We start from the raw sequence: 24,085 nt of genomic DNA, 5'->3' as shown, positions 1-24,085 counted from the left end.
CCCCAAAAAACTTGCAGATGATTTGTGATTGGATGACTTGAAACAAGCTGCTATAGCAGTTAAAGAAAATCAATGTAAATCAAGCTCCGAAGCCTGACGGTATTCACCCAGGAGGACTTAAGGAGCTAAGTAGAGAAATAAGTAAACATCTGTATTTAATCTATAACATTCTAATTTAGAACATTGGCTTAAGGATAGAGTACAACTAGTTGTCATAACATTTTCAAGCTGGACAAAAGTGGTAAGTGGTGTCCCTCAGGATACAGTTTTTGGACCGCTTCTATTTAACATACTTATAAATTATCTTTAAATAGGCATTTAAAGCCATGTTTTAGTGTTTGCAGATGACACAAAACTATGTAAAGTAATAAAATGTGAGCAGGATATTGCTTTGCTGCAGAGGGATTTAGATAGATTGGAGGACTAGACACTAAAATGACTGATGAAATTTAATGTAGAGAAATGCAAAGTTATGCACTTCAGGGTCAAGAATGAACAAGCAATGTACACCCTAAATGGTAGTCAATTAGGGATAACCAGATACGAGAAGGATTTAGGAGTTGTTATAGACAAATTAGGCAGCAATATGCAATGTCAATCTGCCATTGCTAAGGCCAGTAAGGTTTTGTCATGTATAAATAGGGGCATAAATTCTCGGGATGAAAATGTAATTTTGCCTATTTATAAATCGCTGGTAAGACCACACCTTGAATATGCTGTGCAATTTTGGGCACCTGTTCTAAAGGATATCATGGCACTAGAAAAAGTGCCGAGACGAGCTACAAAATTGATAAAAGGAATGGAGCATTTTAGTTATGAAGAAAAGGTTAAAAGAATGTAAATCTTTAGTTTGGAAAAACAGCACCTGAGAGGGGACATGATAACATTAAACAAATTTATAATTGGGGCCGGTACAAACCATTATCTGGAAATCTATTCATAAACTGGGCAATACCTAGGACACGAGGTCACGTATTTAGGGTGGAAGAAAGGCGGTTTAATCTAAGGCAAAGAAAATGTCTTTTTACAGTAAGATCTAGATTAGAAGGATGTGGAATTCTCTGCCTGAGGACGTGGTTTTATCAGAGTCCATACAGATGTTTAAACAGCAGTTGGATAAATACTTGCAAAAACATAGCATACAGGGATATCATTTCTAATGAGTTGGGTAATAGCTGCTTGATCCAAGGAGATATCGGACTGCCATTTTGGGGTCAAAAAGGAATTTTTTCCTAGTTAGTTGCAAAATTGGAAGTGCTTCAGACTGGCCTTTTGGATCAACAGCAAAAACACATGAGGAAGGCTGAACTTGACAAATGCAAGTCTCTTTTCAGCTATGTAACTATCCTCTAGTTCTTGCTCTGCTCTATGTGATGCTGGGAACTGAAATATGGCATCACTGCGGCCCCCGAATCACTAAACAGTTGCTGCTCTGCTCCCTTGCACGCCCAGCTGTGATGCTGGAAGTTGGAATTTTTTTTTTTTTTATATAGTGCCATCAGATTCCGTAGCGCTGTACAATGGGTGGACTGACATGTAATTGTAGCCAAACAACTGGACGTACAGGAACAGAGGGCCCTGCTCAATGAGCTTACACACTAGAGGGAATATGAAGTTACTGTAGCCGCTGCATTACTAAACCGCAAGCAATGAGAGCTTGAAGACAAAAGCAGCCCCACTGGACCTCAGGGAAATGATCCACTCCAGCTCTTCCAGCTGTAGCGAGGCTGGGTGGACTTTAAAAAAAAAAAAAAACTAAAGTGGTGAATTGCACCCAAGTCGCTCACCACAACATGAAGAAATGCCTTCACAAAATAACTCTGTACTAAGTTGATAGATTTACTATGACATGGCTTTTGCACAAACCTCACAATGTTTGCCATGCAATCTGCCATTGCAAAAATAAGTTAAAAAAAAAAAAAAAAAATATATGAAAGTGAGAGTGTAAGGTTACATCCATGGCTGAGATACTTAAAGGGACACTATAGTCACCCAGACCACTTCAACTCAATGAAGTGGTCTGGGTGTCAGGTCCCTCTAGGGTTAACCCTGCCTGATGTAAACATAGCAGTTTCTCAGAAAATGCTATGTTTACATCTGGGGTTAAGCCAGCCTCTAATGGCTGTCTTCCAGACAGCCACTAGAGGCGCATCGGCAATGATTGAGGCATATTATGCCTCAATCACGCAGAGCGTCCATAGGAAAGCATTGAAACACACTTTCCTACGAACACTTTGAATGAGTGTGGCAGTGCCGTGCCGGTGACTTCAGACAAGGGTAGGGGTACCCTTGTGTCCCTTTTATCTTGATGAACTTAGCCAAGCCAATGCTTTCCAATAGCAAAGTATAGGGAGGTCATTGCACATGCACAACAAAATGCTGAACCAATTCGTATCTCCTCATAGAAATCAATCACCACGGGGAACATTCAGCACCTCCAGTGGCTGTCTGAGTGACTGTCACGGGAGGTTACTAGGAAGCAATGTAACCACTGTTCTCTGGAAAGGCAGTTTTTACATTGAAAAAAATCTGCAGGGACAGGATCAGTGGCACTGATGCTATACCTTTTTTGGCCCCTCTAGTGCAAGAAGAATTGCTAGATCCCATCTTTTGTACAGCTCCCACAATGCTATGCCAGCTTGGCATCTATCACTTTCCCATTAATGTAGGGTTTGTGCATTTGAATGTAAGATTATATCTTTATAGAGTATGTTTGTGCATATAGTGGTGTATGCGTGTGTAATGTTTGCAATTGAATGCTGTGATGTGTTTGTATCTAATGTGCTTTTAAATGCAGGGTTGGTGTTTATATGACTTTACTGTTTTAATACAGGGGGTGTGTTTGTATGCAGGGATTTAGTGTTGTATTTTAAGTCTGGATATACTGTGTGTAGTATCGTTTTTATATAACTGATGTTTGAATTCACAGGTTGTTTTTGCTGGGACGGATGCACCAAAAAAAAAAAAAAAAAAAAAAAAAAAAAAAAAAAAAAAAGGGAAAGATAGAATCAAACACCTTTAGAGAGCCATGATGGCTAAAGGGGAGGAGAGGGAAATAACCTAATCAGCTTTCTCAGTCCTTATAAAACTGCTGCTCTAAGTGATTACAGGATTGTGAATTAGATGCCAAACTATAGTAAGTATTAGGTGTCAGCCTATTCCTATCAGTGGCCATTTGATAAATTCAGTCGCAGCACGAATTGTTAAGTGTAGCATGGTATAGAGATCGATCAGCTCTCATGTCACAAAGAGTAATATGGAATAAGTGATTCATAACACATCCCTATCAATAGATTCTTCATTAGATTAGTGGCAAAAAAAAAAAAAAACCAACACCCAACCAGCCCTCTGCTTAGGATAAATGTGAATCGTACTAGAGCGTGATACCAGCATCTACACAATAATACTCTAAAATAGACAAGAGTTGCTGGATGTTACAAACCAAGCGTAGAAATTGTAACAAATCCAGTAATCTAGGAGCAAGTTATTTTTAGTGGTACTGCTGTGGGGAGGCTAAATACACTAATGCAATATCTCCCCTCAGTAGTAAAATCTGAGTCTAACCCCAGAACACTGCCTATAGTTAAGTAGAATAACAGACTGTAGCTCTATAGAGAGAACTAAACATCTTCCTGCTTAAGATTCCCAGCTATTCTTACTGGTAGACAGCCACTAGAGCAGTGATGGCTAGCCTTGCCACCTACACTTCCCATGATGCTCAGCTAGCTTTTAGACTCTAAGCTAGCTGAGCATCATGGGAAGTGTAGTCCAGAAACAATTTATGGTGTCAAGGTTACAGCGTCATATCCGAATTAGTGATCTCTGCAACATAAGGATATGCATGACAGAAAGGAGTGACAAAAGCAACCAAAAACCCCCTCTTCAATCCCAGTTGGGAATTGATATGGAACCTCTAAAACCTTGGAGAGGTTGGTAGGAAATTACGTGATTGAGTCAGATAAATATTCACTCAAAATACAAGAAAGTGTGGGAAGCAGCAGCTAGAAATAGGTTGTCAGATTGGGAAAAACCAACCTGAATAAAGAAAAATGTAAATGCTCCCTACACAGCATCAGTGACACTTTTTTGCACCCTTGAAGGGATAGTGCAAGTTATCCCCCCTTTATTTGAAGCTTCAGTAAAACTTTACCGCTTCGAATTAGAGAGACAAGCCAAGAGATTATTAAAAACACTTTTAATTAGCGACATAAAAACATCTTGTTCTATGAAACAATCCCATCAAACTACATCACTAATATTAGACACGTCTGCAGTTAGACAAGAAATAAGTTAAAACAATTATTTACATAAGAGCCTTATCGGCAGTAGTTAAAAAGATAATTTAGCTTCTTTCTGCTAAAGAGCTTAGGTTAAGAGCTTTATATCAAACCCTTAGAACTTCCAAAAATCAGGGTTCAACATCGTAAAATTTAAAATTCATAGACATGTATAAGAAATGTGCAGGAGTTAACTGCTCAGTCAGACACTGTTCCTTGTGAGTTTTCATCCTCTGTGAGGACTGGGTCACCAAGGCCACTAAAGTCTTCCTCCTCCCCTAGTATCTGTAGACGTAGAGCAAGCGGCAGAAGGAGACTTGAGAATGTAAATGCATTGTTAGCAGAGGAGTCTGAGAACAATGGTGTTCCAGGTTCACTATCTGCATCTGAATGCGATAGACAGTCACTCCCTTTCTTGCCTCCGGTGCCCCAACGGTCTGGAGGCTGGTTGTGTGAGAAGTAACAGCGAGATCCATAGGGGCAGTCACCTAGAGCAGCATAGTGACGGCATGCCTCCTGGACACCCTTTGGGTGCTGAAAGTGGCAACGAGCCCCATAAGGGCAGCCAGTAGGTGAGCGCCAGAGGCGGCAGCGCTGCTTGTTGTATGGAGCTACATGACGACGTTGTGGCAAACGACTGACAGTTGGGGAGACAAGAGGTTCCCTCCGTTCCTGAAGGTTGTGAATAAAAAGGCAACGCAAGCCATAATTGCAGGTCCCAAGGACGTGAAAGGATCGGCATAGCTCTGTCTTGTATTTAGGGTGCTGGAGAAGAGGTCTTAGTTCACTCAAACCATGGGCAAATTGGCAGCGGCTTTTATAGGCACAGAACCCACTTTCTGCATATCTTGTACAGAGCTCCGTCTTGTAACGTAGGGACGTGAGGCCTGGAACCTTTGATGTAACAGAGAAAGAAGGGAGAAGTGGGGCATCTGTCTCACAGGGAGAGAACAGAGGTGGAAGAAAAGCAGAGAAGAGGTCCAGGCCGCCTGTGAGCTCCAGTAACATCTCCTAAAACAAAAAAATAAGAGAAAATATTGTATCAGTGGAAGAGAAAGGCTTTATATGGTTTGCAGGCAGTCTATGCAAGAAGCTACTTCTGACCGGTTAATACATGTAAAAAGACAAAAAAAAAAAAAAAAACACCTTTACAGCTAAAAGTGCAGAAATACTCTAAACACCAAAATGACTTTAGCTTAGGTGTATGGGCACCATATTCAAATGTGCAGAGTGCTGCTGACTGGCTTAGCAGTATCCCAGTGACAGGCTGCACTTCCAGGGAACAGAAAGATCCAGTGCTGGAGAGCAGCCTTTGGCATCAAGTCATTAGAACACGTTAATCCCTTATATTTAAAAATCACTAGGGACCCCTGGGCACCATAATTTCTATTGAGTTGTTATGGTTCCTTTAAAGAAACACTATAGGGTCAAGAACACAAACATATTCCTGACCCCATCGTGTTTAATCCACCATGTAGGTTGCTTGCCCCTTAGAAAGAACCCCCCCTTATTTCCAGTGCTGCACAGGTTTGCTGCTGGCCCCACCTACATACTGACAAAAACTTCTGATTTCAGCCAATCCAATGCTTTCCTATAGGGAAAGAATTGGCTTGGCTGAAATCAGAAAGAAGGCAGGACAGGGACAAACGCAAAGCATGAAGACTGAACAGCAGTGCTGCCCCAGGAAGCACCTCCAGTGGCCATCTGAGGAGTGGCCACTGGAGGTGTCCCTAAAAGGCAATGTAATCACTGTATTTTCTCTGAAAATACAGAGTCAGCATGAAAAAATTATACTCACCAGAACAGGTACATTAAGCTGTAGTTATGTGACTAGTGTTCATTTAATGAAGTTGTGCTGGTGTATAGCTAATACCCCAAGTCACTGCTCAGTTTGAGGGGGAATTTGGCAGAAGCCATTATCACTATACACCTGCATATGCAAAAAACTAGAATGCAAGAAGGATTCAGCAAGACCATAAGAAATCTGGATTGGACAGCCACAAGTTCTGGGCTTGGGAAGAAGGGGAGGGCATCTAAAGTATGCACATGTGAAATCTGCATTTTTGCCAGCCATTTTAAGATATAGAAAGCCTATTACAAACCAAACATGCATACATTTATTGGGGATATCTATTAAATAGTGGTAATTTTACTTGTGTAGTATCCATCTAAAGACACAGAAACAAGGCATGCTAACGCATTAGCTGTAACTTGCCATACTTTGCAGTTTCAAGAGAAGGTATGTTCTCCTTTAAGTTTTGTGGAGTACTGTACAGCTAACCTAAAGCAAAGTAGTTGGAATGCTAAAAAGCTAAACATTACTACATTGACAGAACATTCAAGGCAGTTTTGGGGAACTTAACCCCTTAAGGACCAAACTTCAGGAATAAAAGGGAATCATGACATGTGTCCTTAAGGGGTTAAAGTGATGTTGTATTCCTGGCACTCACACCCCCAGTATATACAGGGTTAAAAACCTCTTTAACTTAACTCAGCACCCATGTCCCTCAACACTCCATCCCATCCAACAAGCTGGTGCTAATGCCACACACACACTAGACCACCCCATAGTAAAGCACCGACTCAGTGCTTCCCTGGTGGGGGTGGGAGAGAATCTGACAGTCATCATGCAGAGCGTGAGGAGGTCCAGCGGCAGACACGGGACCAGAGGTACGTTTCAATCCAGTTTCTCTGGAACTGCTCTTAGTGCAAAATGGTCACAGCACCCAGACCACTTCAAGTAGCTGAAGTAGTCTGGGTGCCTACAGGGTCCCTTTAAACTACTGATCGTGTAAAGCATTGCTACATCTTTAAGCAGTCCTATGATGCACCATTAGACAAATTAGATCAGACCCATAAACCTTGCACTGAAACATTAGACAACTTCAGCAGGTTAGCAGCCATGTCTAGGCTTTAGATCAGCCCATGTAGAAGCAGTGCAGCTCAAAAATTCCATGGCTCCAACCCCCTATTCCAAGATACATTACAATTAGCGCACACACTGACAGCTGCCCGTCCTATTGTCACATAGATTCTACATTCTAGCTATAGAACGGCTATACACACATAGTAACTAACTGGCCATTACCCAGAATACACTCTAACAGCCCGGTATACTCAAACAGTGACTGCACGCGCTTACCTTCCTGTCCATGGTGCACCTGTCGCGGAAAGCTGAGTCTGATGTCTGCAGAGAACCCGCCAGGATTTCATACAAAGACGGACCAATCAGCAGAGCGCGGCGGCGCGGGTATGGCGCGTGTGAGAGCGCTGATTGGTGGTTCTAGATGAGCGCTTGGTGATAGAACTCCTCTAGGTGTTTCAGGCTGTCTGTCACGTGATGCTCAGCCACCTGGGATGACAAGGGTTTACCCTAATGAAAGCCTGGGAGCACGTGTAGTGCCATATTCCCAAATTAACAATTTATTATGGTTTGTGATTGCAGACTTTAAGGAAACATAGTCAGGCGGTTAGTTTTTCCATCTCTCCTCATTTAGCCTACACTTTAAACTTCACTATAATTTCCTCCAGTAGTATGTTCAGTGAGTAAAACCTAGAGTTAAGCACTGACAGGGTTATTTATTAAAGTGGGAATTGTAGGGAATTTAAAGTAAATTTAAAATCTTGGACAAAAAAGTGAAATTCAGTTCAGTTATTTGGGCTTAAAGTGACACTATAGTCACCAGGACAACTACAGCTTAATGTAGTGGTTCTGGTGTCTACAGACAGTCCCTCCAGGCATTTTAAGGTAAGCACTGCCCTTTCAGAAAAAAGGCAGTGTTTACATTGTTGCCTAGTAACAGCTCTAGTACCAGTTAATCAGATTGACTGAGGTGATGTCAGCCACAGAGGTGGAGACAGGCGCAGTGCTGGAAAAAATGTGAGTAAAATAAAGAGAGAGGGCCGGGTACCATTTTACCACTATAATATCAGGGATACCTGTTAGTGTTAATGACACCATAGTGTTCCTTTAAAATATCAAATTCACTTTGATTTCCTAACATGTTACACTTTGCTGAATAAATGCTGGGAATTGATAAGGGAAATTTAAAAATAAACCAACATAGCCAAACAGAAAGTGGTGATCTGGAGAATTGTTCTACTTAAGCTATTTGGGCTTACAACATGAAATTCCCAACACTTCAAGGAATATTCCATTCACTGTCTTAACTATTTAGTAGATGAACCCCAAAGGAAACATGCATGTGGTTTTGCCTGCCATTTTCTTTGGGGTTATATTTTTAAAAAAAGCTTGCGAAATCTGCACACCTACTGTCTGCGTCTCTTGCAAGCCCTCCCCTTTAGCCCAGATACAGACCTCTACAGGATTATTTACTAAATTGGGAATCCAAAGTGAATTTTAAATTTAAAGTCAGAGTAGCCAAGATAAATGAATAGCTGATTTAGAGAATTTTGCCAGTTCAGCTATTTTGACCTCAAATTTGAGATTCACTTTAAATTCTGCTACGCATCCAATCAATGCTCCTTAATGAGCTGTAGAACAGATGTGGGGGGACACTAAAGTTAGCTCTGAGGAGCTAATGGAAGCAAAATAAAGATGGAGATTTCTATTGAATTTGGCAAGTTTAAAAACTGCCAAATAATAACAGACTTAAGTGCTTTATGTGTAAAGGGACACTCCATGGACTAAAGTGGGAAAGGCATGGAGGAGAGGAGGACGTGGAATGGGAGGAGGCATGGATGGAAGGGGCAGAGACAGGGAGGGGAACATGATTGGGGGAGGGGAGAGACATAGAGGGAAGGTGGACATGAATGGAAGAGACATGGAGGGGAGAGGGCATGGATAAAAGGGGGAGTGACAAAGAGTGGAGGGGGACATGAATGTAGGGGAAGGGGACATGGATTAAAGGGGGAGGGCGACATGGAGGGGAGGGGAACTTGTATGGAAGGGGGAGAGACATAGGGGAAGGTTGACATAAAAGGAAGGGGTAAGGGGATGGGGAGGGGACATGGATGGAAGGAGAAGGGAGACATGTAGGGAGGGGAACAGAGACATGGATGGAAGAGGGGAGTGAGACATGGGGAAAGAGACATACATGGAAGGGGGAGGGACATATGGATTAAGGGGGGGAAGAAGAGACATGGATGGAAGATGTTGTAGCGGAGCTGCAATCCTGAGACCGACTATCTCAGCTGAAGTCCACTGGAGCTGGAAGAGAAGCGCAGTTCAGTGATTATAGCCCATTCCCCCAGTAACTGGACGACACACAGTTCTGGGAGTCAATTGAGGTTTATTATACCACACTCGGCCTTTTATGCATAGACCCCCAGCATGGGGTTTCCATAGTAAAAAGTACAAACTCCTCTCAGGCGTCTCTGTGTCTGGGAGATAATTGAGTCAATGGAAGGCTAGCTCAATTATCTCTCAGTTACAGCAAACCATATAATTTTTACATAGAATACCCCAAAAATATATAGGAACCCCACAAATCTTATATCCCTGAATTGCCCGGATCTGAGCTTCCAAGTTGTCCAAATATATTGGTAGAACGGAATTGCCATCCTGGTAAAGTTTTTACCGGCTGGCCACGAGGTGATGACCTAAAATAGTTCCAGAGAATCGAGGGGAACTGCTTTTGGGGGTTCCCGTGCGAACACCGACGAACACTCCCCCTAGCTCTTAGGGAGCAAATGCTACCTCCAGTTGGTAGTTCCTATGTAGCTATATACACTTATTTTCTATTTTTACTCCCTGGTCACCATATCCTTCGGTGGGGATTATACCACCCAAGCTGATTACACTAGAGCAAGTTTCTGCTCTAGTAAATGTGAGTACCACATTCTCTATCTGTACTTTTATTTATTTTATCAGTACATACCATACTATTGGAGTTCTCTTTTTTATCTCTTTTATAATACCACCACTATTGGAAATTTGGAGTTATTCGCTGAGATATAAATCCTTAGACGGGGATTGTTCCGTCCAAGCAAATTACGGTAGAGCTCCTGGAAAGCTCTACCAAATGTGAGTGTAAAATTACCACTTTTATTATTTTCACTCAATAATACTACACTATGATGTTTTCTCTCTGTTTTTATTTCTGAGGATTTACAAGAATCGTTAATAATTTTTATGTACGTATATTTTATATATTAATTACTATCTGGGGCGCGGTTACTTTCCCCTTTTTTTGTATCCTTCTTGTCACAAGGTTGGGAACCCTTGTACTGGTTACCGCTGCCTATTTTATTACTGTTTATTGGAGTGAGCACCTATTATATCCTTCTTTATGCTTGCAGACAACTAACTGCTATGCAATCTATTACAGTGAAAAAACATTTTTTGTTTTTAAATGCAAGCTATTGTGACACCAGATATGAGTGGTGGCACTGGGCAAGTGGGCACAGTATCCACTGTGAGCCTGACACAGAAGCTGGCAGGCAGGCAATTGCAATTAGATTACACACAAAAAAAAAAAAGCAGACTGATGTTCTAGCCCTAAAAAGGGCTTTTTGGGGTGCTGTCCTTACAGCAGAGATCAGATGAGTCCTTCAGGACTGTAGTGGACACTGAATAAACTAGCCTAGCTATACATTTCCCTATCAAATGTGCAGCAGCTACACTTTCCCTCCTCTATCTAAGAATGCAGCTTCAGAATGAATCTAAAATGGATGCTGTACAGGAGGTGGGAGGGTTTGGGAGGAAGGGTCTGCTGACTGTGAGGCACAGGGTCAAAGTTTAGTCAATGATGACGAATAGGGGGCGGATCGAACCACGCACGTGTTCGCCCGCCGTGGCGAACGCCAACACGCTATGTTCGCCAGGAACTATTTGCCGGCGAACAGTTCGGTACATCACTAACTGTCAGGCATCAGCAGAACTTTCAAGTCATATACCTAACTGCAAAATAGACAAAGGAAAATAAATAAGCAAATGTTTTCCTACTGTAATTTTCTTTTCCTGGCTATTATATTCAGCAGCATCATTTGTGGGAGGCTCTCCCCTCAGCTGCATGGACAAGAAATTAAACAATTACAAATATCCTTATGTTCCTTTCACTCTAAATTCCTGTCTAATCATAATGCAAAAGGGAGGGAGTCTGATGCGGCCAAGGAATATAGACAGAAAGGAAAATTATGGTAACTATGAATGCTTTTTTCTGGCACAATTACTTATGGGTAGTATTCAGGCAAGAAAGGAAGGTTGGTATAGGAAAACTGCAACTCTACTGGGTGCCACACCAAGCCAATAGTACTTTGAGAAAGTCTTGAAGTAAGTCCGGGAAGCTGCCTCGCATATAGAGTCTGAATAGATATTGGCGGCTATAGGTAGTAAAATTAGTCCTGATGGTTTCCGGAGCAATCTTGTCTGCGTCACAGATTATCTCAGAAAGTAGCAGTCTCAAAGTAGCTGTAGAAGCAGCTTATCCTTTATTGGTACTTCCATGTAGAATTAATAGTTTGTAGTGTGGAGTATGGATCATTATTTAATGTGCAGTTTGCAATATATATATGTATATATATATTTAATACTAATGTACATTTGGTTGTATGAAAAACTGACTGAATGACTATTGACTGAAATAGGCTTCTTAACTTTTGCGTAGATTTGAAAAAGTTACACTTTCAATGACATTTCCACAAGGTTAAAATTAAATTAGAACAAACACATGTACTGTCAGTCAAATGTATACAAAACTCGTCGTAAGCTAATTACAGGCAAGAGCCTTCTAGAGAATATTCCAAAACACGTGCTGTCAGTTAAATGTATACAAAAACACTTCGTAAGCTAATTACAAGCTCGAGCCATTTAGGGAATATCCCAAACTTAGATATGCAATACATTACATCATGTAACAAGTTAGAAAACCTTTTTGGGAAAATCACACAGGTGGGGGCTGCTTTATAGAGGACAAAATGCCTATTTAACTGAAGGAGAAAGGATAGGACGTTGTCATTCTTTAACATTCATTCATTCAAACATTATTCCATTCTCACTTGCACGCAGAGCATCATACACAAGGACTTATGCTGTAATACTTTGGTAAGATTAATTATTTACTGACTATTTTTGCATTCTGTTACATTCATCCAATACACTTTTATCTTATATTTATTTGAGTCATTGTTTCATTTATTACAATATTATTACAGTGCCTTCTGGGTCTGCAGACACTGAATTATTTTAGTGATAAATCAAAAATATCATCTAGAATGGTTAAAGAAAACAGTATTTATAAGTAATTTGGAAACGGAAAGGTCTACTCCGTATATAGCTATAGATTGCATAAAGACACGCTAAGCTTAGAATGACCCGGAGTGACCTTTTGTCGGTAAAGGTCCACATCATACCTGAAGCGAGCCATAACTATCAAAATTGAAGTATCACCGAAACCGACATTCTGGGGGCCTCGTCCTTGGGAGGTTTAGTCGTGTCTTTTGCAGTGGAGAACACGGTGTACTCAGTTGCCGGGAGGATTCTCGTTTTGTAAGTATGTCTTTCTTTAAGTTTCCAAATAGGATAGGTAATCTTGAAACTAGTTCAAGTGACCCTATTGATTTAAATACTGAACAGAGATCCGTTGATTCCCCTGTTTTGTTTTCTTTCCCTTCTGTGTTTCAAGAATTTATAAAATGTTGGATTAAAAAATATGGAGGTCCATTTAAGTTGGGCGAAAATATAAGTGATGCACTGTTTCTAGAGGACATTTTTCAAGTATTACCCTCATTAATGCAGCTTAAAGATGACAAAGTAAAAAAGGGTAGAAGTTTGCAAGCTTTACTAGATATGCTATTAATGTCCCTTCAAATGATTGAACAGTTGCAAGTTAGTTTTAATCTGCAAGCTTCTCTTATTAATACGCTGCATGTACAAATAGAAGATTACCGCACCCAGGCACAAAATGCAGCTCACACTGCTGGATTCTTACAAGATAAAGTTCATAAGTTAGAATCCAAAAATATAATTCTTGATCAAGCTGTAGACACCTTACAATGCCTGCGTACAAAGCACTCTCCTTCTTTAAAACTAGGAGGTAAAGCACGGGGAAGTGCTATATTTAAAAAATCCCCTGTTGCTCATGAAAACAAATGGTATCAGATTGCCACCTTGTCAGTCGATCTTCCTTCTGCTTTAATTAATGAAGACGACAATGCAATATGGATGGAGCATAACAATGAAAATATTGAGTTTCCTTCACAAGTAACTTCTGTCCCCACTGCTCCTCCCACGTATACACATTTGTATCCAGAATTGCCAATTGAACATTCTAAAACTGATCTTGTTCCTTGTAATCCTATAACACGTGGTCCTCAATTAGAGGCTAACGAAGTGTTATCAGATGACAAATTGAAGGAAATTCCTAATGAGTCAATCACAGAAACTGCTAACAGAGTAATTGTTTTCCTTGCTGCTCTTACTAATGGGGCTACTTCTTCAGAAAAACGTTCTGAAATACAAGCTGACCTTAAATTGGATCCAGCAGTGCGGGAGTTAATTTTCACTCTTGTACCAAGTAACATTTCTCATGTTATGACCATCTGTTACGGTGACATGAGGAATGTGGACTTTAATTCATGGTTTGACCGTTTGCAAGTTGTAGTGATTAGATATTCTACACTCTCTCCGATTTCTGAAATAACATGACAGGCGCTGCACACAGATGCGGTGTCCGCCTTAAAAAGTAAAAGTGATTTTTATAACAAATCTGACCTCACTGAATACCAAGTGGGAGATTCTGTGTGCATGCTTAAACAAGGACAGAAAAACCCTAGGAAATTTCCTAAAGATTGCTGGGAAGGTCCATATCTTATTGTGGACAAAGTGGGACCCTCAGTTTATCTTATTCAAAAATCAGATGGTTTAAATGTCTACAAGCATGCAATGCAGCTTAAATTGTTTAAGGGCTCTTAAAGCCCTGTGTTTGTTATTCTATATTTACTTTGTTTTTTAGAAAGTATACAAAGGGACTGAGACTCTAGAACGGCTGTTCCAGACTCTACTGTTCATTGTGAATGATCGGCGCCTTTACATCTAATCTTCATATGGACAAAGAAAAATAAAAACAGTCCTACCGGATGTACAAAACTAGCTTTGGCTAGGCTACTTTCTGCACGTGTTGCATGTTAGCATGGTGTGATACTTTTATGTATTTACTAATAATAAATAGTAACGTTGTGTAATAATCTCCTTATCCACATTTTTCATGTTATATTTGAAGTTTGGTGTCCGTAACTTACAGTTTGATCATAACTAATTATTTTATTGGTTTTCATAACCTACAAATTAGACTATGGCATCTTGGACATGTTGCTTGATGGGATGCGTTACAGTGATGTGTTTGCTCTATACCTTTACTAACATTTGGCATCCAGATAATCATAATCTGCAGAAGCGTCTTGTCACTTCTTCTGAAGCGCTTGCTCCTTTTAAACCTATATATTTAGTCTCACACCCTACTACCAGCATTGACCTTATCTTTTCCTTATTGTCTAACTTTCAGCGTAACAGTGTTAAATCTAACCGTCCCATATATCATATTTCTCATAGTTCTGCATCCCCACAATTTGTTGCACTTTTTATTGCAAGTGTTCCAAAATTTGACTATGCTCAGCTATGGTTTATTAATGAAACCCATCTTCTGATTCCAGAATATGGTGCACTTCCGCATCTTGATAAAAATATTTGTTTGATATGCAGTATTGATTTGCAATCTACTACTTCTGGCATTTTTCATAATTCTAACCGCCGCCTGTGGTGACATTCTGTCATCAAACTAGCATGGTGACCAGGGGTCATGTGATCAAGTTCATGTAGATCTTTCTTACAGGGGGATAAGCTTTACTTTGATATGGTAATTGATATGGTAATTTACAAGTCAGGAAAGAGATAGCCACTCCCCCCTCTATCCTCATTCCTCTCTGTTCCTTCTTGGCTGTTCTACTGAGCAGATGTGCAGACGCCATGTGCTATCTTGGTGAACCATGTTATACTCTATTGCTTCCTTTTCTTCCTTGGTGGATGTGATGTTGAACTTGCAGCAGTGAGCCATTACTAGATGTGAAGGCCTAACCGTGGGTGAGATCAAACGTGTGGGGAAAGGGATTACTATATAGATAGATAGATTTAAAAGGGTTGTTGCTCCGTGGGTCTGGGCTGTGTGTTATACATTTATAGTATTGTGTGTTGCCTTCTAAATAAATACCTTTTAATGTAGACGAACCTTGTGTAATATTTATATTAATTTGGTGATACACCACACCGCCCTATGGCTAACATGGATAATCTTAATACCTGTGGAAGTCCAGAAGTCCAGGACTCTACTTCGGTTGCAATGCCTTCGACTATTTTGGTTGATACTTCCAACCCCTCTGATTCTGTAGGTGAATGGCAATGTACAGACAATGGTATTCCACAGTTTATAGTTAGAATTGATGAAATAGCTCAACCTTCTACTCCTATAGCTTTTGTATCTTCCTCTACTCCTATACCAGAATCTACCACACCTCCATTTAAAGAAGGTGACCCTATTCAAGTTCGTTTAGACTCTGCTACACAAGTAGCATATGATGTTTCATATCGTTTGGTTACCTGGCACTTACAATTAAATAAATGGTTGGTTTCCACACAATATTCCAATTGTACGCCATTCGTATCAGTACAGGAAAGAGCTTTTCAGTGGTGGTTTCATGAAAGCATGTTATATAATGTATCACTTCGATCACACCATCGCCCTAGACGAGATATTTTAGCTACTGGGTTAGGTACATATGGTAGTGTTATGGGATCAGCTGCACAAATTAATTCAGAAATTCTAAGATATAAACTTGCTTCTTTAGCCTCTCATACTTCTACAGGTCTGGATACCCAATATGGTATTAATACTAATATTGTTAAGCTTCAACAGCATCAAACTCATGTTATGGTAGATACAACTGAGATTATTTCTGATAAGTTTCACACTCTGGTCGACTCAGTTTACAATGTTACGCATGATACTGCATGGGCAATGCTATGTTCACAGGTTCAGGCTGATCTGTCTGCCGATCTTAAACTTCAGTTGCAAAGTTTATGGTCTGGTAGATGGCCTGCTTCGTTGAGTCTTGCTGCTTCAAAATCTGTGACTGACTTTGCGATGACTCATCTTTTGTGGTGGGAAGTTCTTCTATCTGACTGCTCACTTGAAAGATGTGCCATTCAAACATTAATACCATGGGCAGGCAAAGATGCTATTATTTATCGTTTAGCTACAATTGGCCTACCGTCTAATGGTTCATTATTGTTGCCTGAACTTTCACATCAATGGGTAGCCCAGGGTACGGATAGTTCCAACTGGACCCTTGTAGACATTTCCTTGTGTCACTCGAATGCTAATTCTTATATATGTTCTCCATCCCAATATAAAACTACTACTGAAACATGTTGGGTTAATCAGGATGAATGTAGTTTTCATGGTCGATTTAATGTTACAAATCCTGTCTACTACTTGGGGTTAGATCGTGTTTGTTTTCACTTATTTCAGCCTGATCAAATTATTTTTAAAACAATGGATGAATCCCTTCTCAGCACTCACTTATTGCCTGGCACGTGGTGTAATTCCATTTCTGTGTCTTACATTGCTTCTTCAGTATGGAACTTCACTATGCCTCAACTTACTAACATAAGTTTGGATTTATCATGGGAACGTATTGTTGATTTTTCTATGTCAGATTTGCCCTTGGGTATGGGTTCTGAGATGAAAAAATGGTTAACTGACTCAACATCAATTACGACATTGCTTAATTCATTAAAGAGTGTTTCGCACCAAGCTCAAATTACTGTCACACATAAACAAGGGATTCTTAAACAGGTCTCTGCTGCTGTTAAACAAGATGGTCAGACCTCATGGTGGGAATCTGTTTTGGGATACAGTAATACTGCTACACATTTTTTTAATATAATGTTGCATCCAGTTGTAGTTATTTCTCTCTTACAACTGATTTTATTTTTATTCATCTGTATCAGTGGTTGCTATTTCAAACGTTTACATCGTAATCTGTGTAAAAAGGTGGCTGTATTGGAGGACTTAGAGTCTAAGCATAAACGTCTTCTCCCATTATATACACTAAATGGTTATTCTGTATCTTTGGATCCCTCTCAGCTTCCCACTCCTCATTGATTTTGGATTGTATTCTGTGTCCATGATCTTACATTATTTTTGTTTTCTTTTAGATCTCCATTTTGCTTTTCTTCTATGTCATGACTGGTTCCTTACTTTTATTTTTAAACAGCACTTGGGCGTTTCTGTCTCTTTATTTTAAATACTAAGTGGTACATTCTGATGACAGGTTTACCAGCTACACTCTATTATCAGTAACTTTCTCTGTCAACGTACATCCAGCTGCTTTTATTACACTTATTTGTGAAGAACTTCTATTTCTAAGAAGAATTCCTACTGACTGCTCTACTGTCTATGGGTACGATCGGTACTAGGATGAAGACTTTGCATACTACCTCGGACGAAGATTTCCTAAACTTTGCACACACCTAAGGAGTTGAGGAGCTATCATGGTTATCCTACTTCTCAAACTTCCTGTTTGGTTGCTGTGAATGTCTATTGTTGCTATTTTATGGGTGAATCTCATGCTGCAAATTGCTATTTCATTCTGCGACCTGAACTCTAATTCTGAACTCTCCATGAACTATATTTCTTGCTATGTCGCTGATATTCCTTCTATTGGACTTCCAGATTTGATACTGGTATTTGACTTCTTCAATCAAATCTCTAAAGAACTTTAACGTAGCTTTAACACAGTTTACTACGTCACTCTGTGTTATATTTCTTATTCCTGTGTTTCTGCTGGTACCACTTGTATGTGACTTTTTGCTATTCAATTTTTTTTTTCCTCTCTCTTTTTCTTCTCTTTGGCACAAGTGTTGTTTTGTTTTAGATTTTTCACAGTTTTTCTCTTGTTTTTTCTTTTTGGTTTTGTCATAGAAGAAAAACAAGTGGGGGAGTGTGGAGTATGGATCATTATTTAATGTGCAGTTTGCAATATATATATGTATATATATATTTAATACTAATGTACATTTGGTTGTATGAAAAACTGACTGAATGACTATTGACTGAAATAGGCTTCTTAACTTTTGCGTAGATTTGAAAAAGTTACACTTTCAATGACATTTCCACAAGGTTAAAATTAAATTAGAACAAACACATGTACTGTCAGTCAAATGTATACAAAACTCGTCGTAAGCTAATTACAGGCAAGAGCCTTCTAGAGAATATTCCAAAACACATGTGCTGTCAGTTAAATGTATACAAAAACACTTCGTAAGCTAATTACAAGCTCGAGCCATTTAGGGAATATCCCAAACTTAGATATGCAATACATTACATCATGTAACAAGTTAGAAAACCTTTTTGGGAAAATCACACAGGTGGGGGCTGCTTTATAGAGGACAAAATGCCTATTTAACTGAAGGAGAAAGGATAGGACGTTGTCATTCTTTAACATTCATTCATTCAAACATTATTCCATTCTCACTTGCACGCAGAGCATCATACACAAGGACTTATGCTGTAATACTTTGGTAAGATTAATTATTTACTGACTATTTTTGCATTCTGTTACATTCATCCAATACACTTTTATCTTATATTTATTTGAGTCATTGTTTCATTTATTACAATATTATTACAGTGCCTTCTGGGTCTGCAGACACTGAATTATTTTAGTGATAAATCAAAAATATCATCTAGAATGGTTAAAGAAAACAGTATTTATAAGTAATTTGGAAACGGAAAGGTCTACTCCGTATATAGCTATAGATTGCATAAAGACACGCTAAGCTTAGAATGACCCGGAGTGACCTTTTGTCGGTAAAGGTCCACATCATACCTGAAGCGAGCCATAACTATCAAAATTGAAGTATCACCGAAACCGACATGTAGTACTTTCTACAAGCTATAGATGCGAAAAATAGAGGTGAACCTCGTACATGTTGCGGTCACCGGCCCACCGAGCCTCACGGCCGTGCCCGACCGGCACGGCCGCGCTGACAACACGAGCTTACCTGCTCATCGGCGAGCCGGGAACCGCTCCTTCCGGTCTTCCGGGCATCACGCCCGAATCAAACATGGCGCCGACCACGTGGTCGCGCCTAAGAGTAGCTCCGCCCCCGAGAATTATACCAACGTGTGCGTGACGTCACGACGTCAACGCACACGCACGTGTTGGGGTCAGTGGTCGCCCTCTGACCAATCATAGCCTAGAGAGGGGTATTTAACCCCTTAAGGACCAAACTTCTGGAATAAAAGGGAATCATGACGTGTCACACACGTCATGTGTCCTTAAGGGGTTAAACCCCTAGTTTTTCCCAGTACTTTGCCCTGTCGTGGTTTCAGTTTCCTGATTTCCTGAGAGTGCTATTTTCGTGTTTCTGATTTCCTGGTATCCTGATCCTTGGCTTTTCCCTGGTTATTCTGATATCTGGTTTCCCTGACTCGGCTTGTTTTATCGGTATTGAGTATTTTCTGGCTTCCTTGACCTCGGCTTTCCCTTTGACCATTCTCTGTCTCTAGCGTATTAGTCCGGCCAACGCTCTATCCTGTTATTTTCCTTTTCTTACTTATGTATATGTTTACATAGTTTCTGCGTGCTGGACCACATTACTAGCCGTGACAGTACACCTTGTGTCGTTTCTCCTCCCCTTTTGAAATTAAAGGGATACTATAGAGAATAGAGCAGTGAGACTGCAAGGGCAAGATCTATACACCAAAACTGCTTCATTGAGCTAAAGTTGTCTTGGTGCCTGTAGTGTCCCTTTAAGTCTAGAAAAGAGGAGAAGAGTTGTGTCTTCATTGAGGTTTAATTCTAACATCATCTTAGAAAGTCAATGAGTTTTAGTATTACTTTATTATGTAAGAAGAGGCCACTTCCAAATGCAATCAAAAATTGATAAGGGGCTCCCCAATCCCAAGAGTTGACATCCATAGTCATCATTATGCTATCTGATTCTTCTTCTATATTGGTGTTTTCATTTGCATCAGTATCAGTTATTTAGAAATGACAACAAAAAGGATTTCAATGGTAAACATTGTGCACAAAAACAACTAAATCCGAAAAGAATTTACTTTCATTTGCTTAAAACAGACAGACAAAATATGACAAACCCTAAATTCATCAACTTTCCTTGCTGGGTCTCAGTGATCAAAGGGCCATTGTTTTTACACCCTCGTACAGACAAACAATTTGCGCTTAAACATTATTACATTTGTAAATTCATCTTTGTGGTCTATCTCATCAAATGCCCATGTGGCCTGATTTATATTAGTGAGACCACCAATAAAATCAGGAAGCGCATGATCTAAGCACAGATCAGATGTTCGCATTAAGAGAGTTGACAAACCAGTGCCAACTAATTTTTGTTCCAGTAATCACATGGTTACACAGATGAAATGGCAAGCAATTGATTTTATACCTATACAGTTTCCAGGTGGCGACAGCCAGAAATTGTTCAAAAAAAACGTGAGGTGTTTTGGATCAACAAGTTGGACTGTCTGGAACCCAAAGGCCTTAATCGTGTTTTTTTCCCTATTTTTATAACTTTAAGAATATCAGCAATTTTTTTTTTATATACTTCTTTATTTTTGGTATCATAGTAGGCGGTATCATAAACAATGAAAACATTATGGCTTACGCAGAAGCCGTCTTGGAAGGCATAACATGTCCTTTGGGTGCCAGGCTTGTGCAAAAGCCACCTTAGTGGTTGAGTCTATGAGTGAGAAGCCTGGCTTGCGCAGAAGCCTTCTTAGATGTTACTATCCGTAAGCGACAAACAGGGCCTGTGCAGAGGCCAACTTAAGAGACATAATAATACATTTTAAACAGTGCTTGTGCAATCGTTGTCCTAAGAGGCTTGGTCTGATTGTAGTTTGTAGTGTGTATGTGTATGAGATGCATCATTGATTGGGTCATTGCATGCTGTGTGTTTGTGGGAAGTGTGGAGTCTCGTGGTAGTCTGTCCTGGTTTCCCACTTCTAGGTGGTGTTGGTGCTGGGAATGGGGATTGTTAGGGGGTCATTGTGGTGATGCTGGTGTTCCAGTGGGTGTTCCGGTCGGTATCCCAGTCCTGCAAACCCAATGTAGCTGAGGTGGTCGAGGGGAGAAGAATATCAGCATTTTATATACATATGTGGTCGGTAACATATAAGCCGTGCAATAACATAATTTAATGGAACAAGTCGGTAGTGCTGTGCCGATACCGACAAAAGGGTAGGCCTGTACTAAAAAGAGGGCCCCCGAGGAAGAATGAATTTAAAGTAGAAGGGTAAGGTGGGTGGGATGAACGGCACGGCAAAGGTAAGCAGGGTTTTTATAGGAACGTTAACTCTTCCCACAAATACAGGCCTTTGGCCTTTAAACACACACACACATATAAATATATATATATATATATATATATATATTAAACTATTTTCTAATCTCTCCCCTTTTTCCGTTTAGGATTTCCATACCTACAAGGGACATGTCACTATTTTTCCTTTTTGCTACACAAGCACTTCATTCCTATGTAACAATTATGTTGCATTATGTACATAGCAACGTCTTTAATGTATCCATAACTTTATTTATAGTCAATTGTGCTTCTAAGTGTGACAGCATAATTTCTTTTTTTAAAGAAGCTTTAAGTTATATGGATCATTCATTCATTGTTCTCAATGTGGTTATGGCACTTTTCTATGTCCCTCTTTTGTTTCTTTGGATGTAGTATCCTGCGAAGAATTAACTTTTGTATCCAGTTCATTGATGTTATTATTAGGATATTTAAGCTGTATGTGGCTATATGGATCTCAAGCTTGACAAAGATACTGTGCATGTCGAAACGTTGCTGAGTCTACTGGGTGAATAAATCTCCTTTGGCGTACTTTGTAGTGCTGCTGCGCATTTCATTTTATTTCTTGCACTTTAAAGGTTTTTAAGGGTAGACTTGTAGGTAGGTATGCTATCTAATATGGTGCTGTATCTCCAATAACATTCCCAATCAGAGGGTGACTGACAATAGTTCAAGGCCATCTTTAAAGCAGGTCCACTGCCCCGGGCCCAGTTCCTACTGGGGGACCCAAGCCAGCTGCCCCATGCGCCAGCTATCCACGATTTTTTTTTTTTATTTGCCTCACGGGCCAGCCGGTGCTGCAGCTGCACCATGGGCCCAGTCGGGCACTGTGGCCCTTTAACTGCACAACTTTAACTTGCCTTACAGTAGCAGGCTGGGAGGATGCTACTACCGTGAGTCACTTCCTCCAAGAGAGGGAGGAGAAGGTCATAAGGAGGGGGATGAGTCTCTCACTCCCAACTACCTCAGCCTGCCACTGGACCCCAGGAAAGCCACCCTCCGGGGAGAGAGTAACATCTTCATTGTTTGAGATCTACCCCCTCATAGCCGCCGCCCATACATGTGGTCATCTCTGGACCGGCAAGGCAGTTAAATGCTACTCAGACAATTCCGCAGCTTGTGAAATCATTAACAAGGGGCGGTCATCCTCATTAACTATTATGAGGCTGATTCGCAAGCTGACTTGGCTGGCAGCAACCTCTCAGTTCCATCTAGTCTGCATACACATTCCTGGTGTCCACAACACAGCTGCTGACGCTCTTTCACGCTCTCAATTTCAGGTCTTCTTCCAGGCACTCCCTACAGCCCATCACTTACCATCTAGGATACCACCGTTCCACAAGCTAATCCTGGATTAAACGGGCTATTACACCACGCACAGGCACTTACGCACCTTCACTTACACTAGGGCACTGAGTATTAACTTCCTACCCTATTAAGAAAATCCTCAAGGGTATTTAGAAGGTTACATTTCCCCCTGGCACTACCAGATTGCCGATAGATGGTCCTATATTTAGGCTACTTAGCGACCTACTGGACAAATCCCTGTTTGACTGTAACACAAATCTGGTCATTAAAGCCGCCATCTTCATGGCTTTCTACGGTTTCCTCAGACCTAGGGAGTTCACAGTCATACGTCAAGTAGATATTGAATCATGTCTTAAACTTTCTCATGTAAAGAAAGTAGAAAATCACTACATACTTTCATTACCTTCTACTAAAACCAATTACACCACTTATCCAACTATCATTCTCCTCTTCCCTACTGAGTATGTTTGGTGCCCAGTCAAAATACTTGACATACTCTTGTTGTCTCACCTCACACTCCACTATTACTGCACAAAGGGAACCCACTCACCACAGCCTAATTAATTCCCCACGTCAGAACCCTACTATCAAGGTTGGGCTACAACCCTGCTTCCTTCTCTGGCCACTCCTTCCGTATATAGGCACAGCCTCTATAGCATCAAGCTCTAACACACCAGTCCAAATCATTAAGAGAGTGGGCCGCTGGAAATCCTCAATTTATAATACCGCTATACCTCGGCCAGAAAGGGAGCTCCGACAAGACTTCAGAAATCTTGCTTTGTAACTTGGAATAAAGTGTGGCCTACGTTCGTTTCAGCACACCTCAAACAACTTTGCATCTCCTTTTACATTCCATTACGTATTAGAAATTCTGAGCACAAATGTGTATAGATATTACAATATATAAACCCACAGATATATGCCTATCAGTGTGTACTAATAAATATATATATATAGTTAATACAATGTTAAAACCAAAATCTGCACACCAGTCAAGCCATAAGACCTGCTTTTCCCATAGAAATCACAAATCTGCAGTGAGGTTACTACCGCAAAGGATTCTGGGTGGGCATATGCAAATTAATTGAGTCTGTGTTTTCTGTATGCAACATCACTGCTAATTTGTGATTTCTGTGGGAAAAACAAGTCTTATGGCTTG

The 24,085-nt window shown here is 40.4% G+C and overlaps 1 protein-coding gene across 1 annotated transcript; it reads right to left on the bottom strand.

Annotated features, from left to right (window-relative positions):
* Positions 1–4,205: 4,205 nt before the first annotated feature.
* Positions 4,206–7,484, bottom strand: LOC134578346 (mRNA decay activator protein ZFP36L2-like). Its single transcript, XM_063437332.1, has 2 exons — positions 7,420–7,484; positions 4,206–5,288 (listed from the first exon to the last, which is right to left on the bottom strand). Exons 1-2 carry the CDS (start codon positions 7,429–7,431, stop codon positions 4,476–4,478), a joined length of 825 nt encoding a protein of 274 aa, XP_063293402.1. The 5' UTR covers positions 7,432–7,484; the 3' UTR covers positions 4,206–4,475.
* Positions 7,485–24,085: the final 16,601 nt, after the last annotated feature.

The sequence above is a fragment of the Pelobates fuscus genome, chromosome 12, assembly GCF_036172605.1.
Source record: "Pelobates fuscus isolate aPelFus1 chromosome 12, aPelFus1.pri, whole genome shotgun sequence".
NCBI lineage: Eukaryota > Metazoa > Chordata > Amphibia > Anura > Pelobatidae > Pelobates > Pelobates fuscus.
Note: the sequence above shows the minus strand (reverse complement) of the source record. Positions and strands in the feature narration are given on the sequence as shown.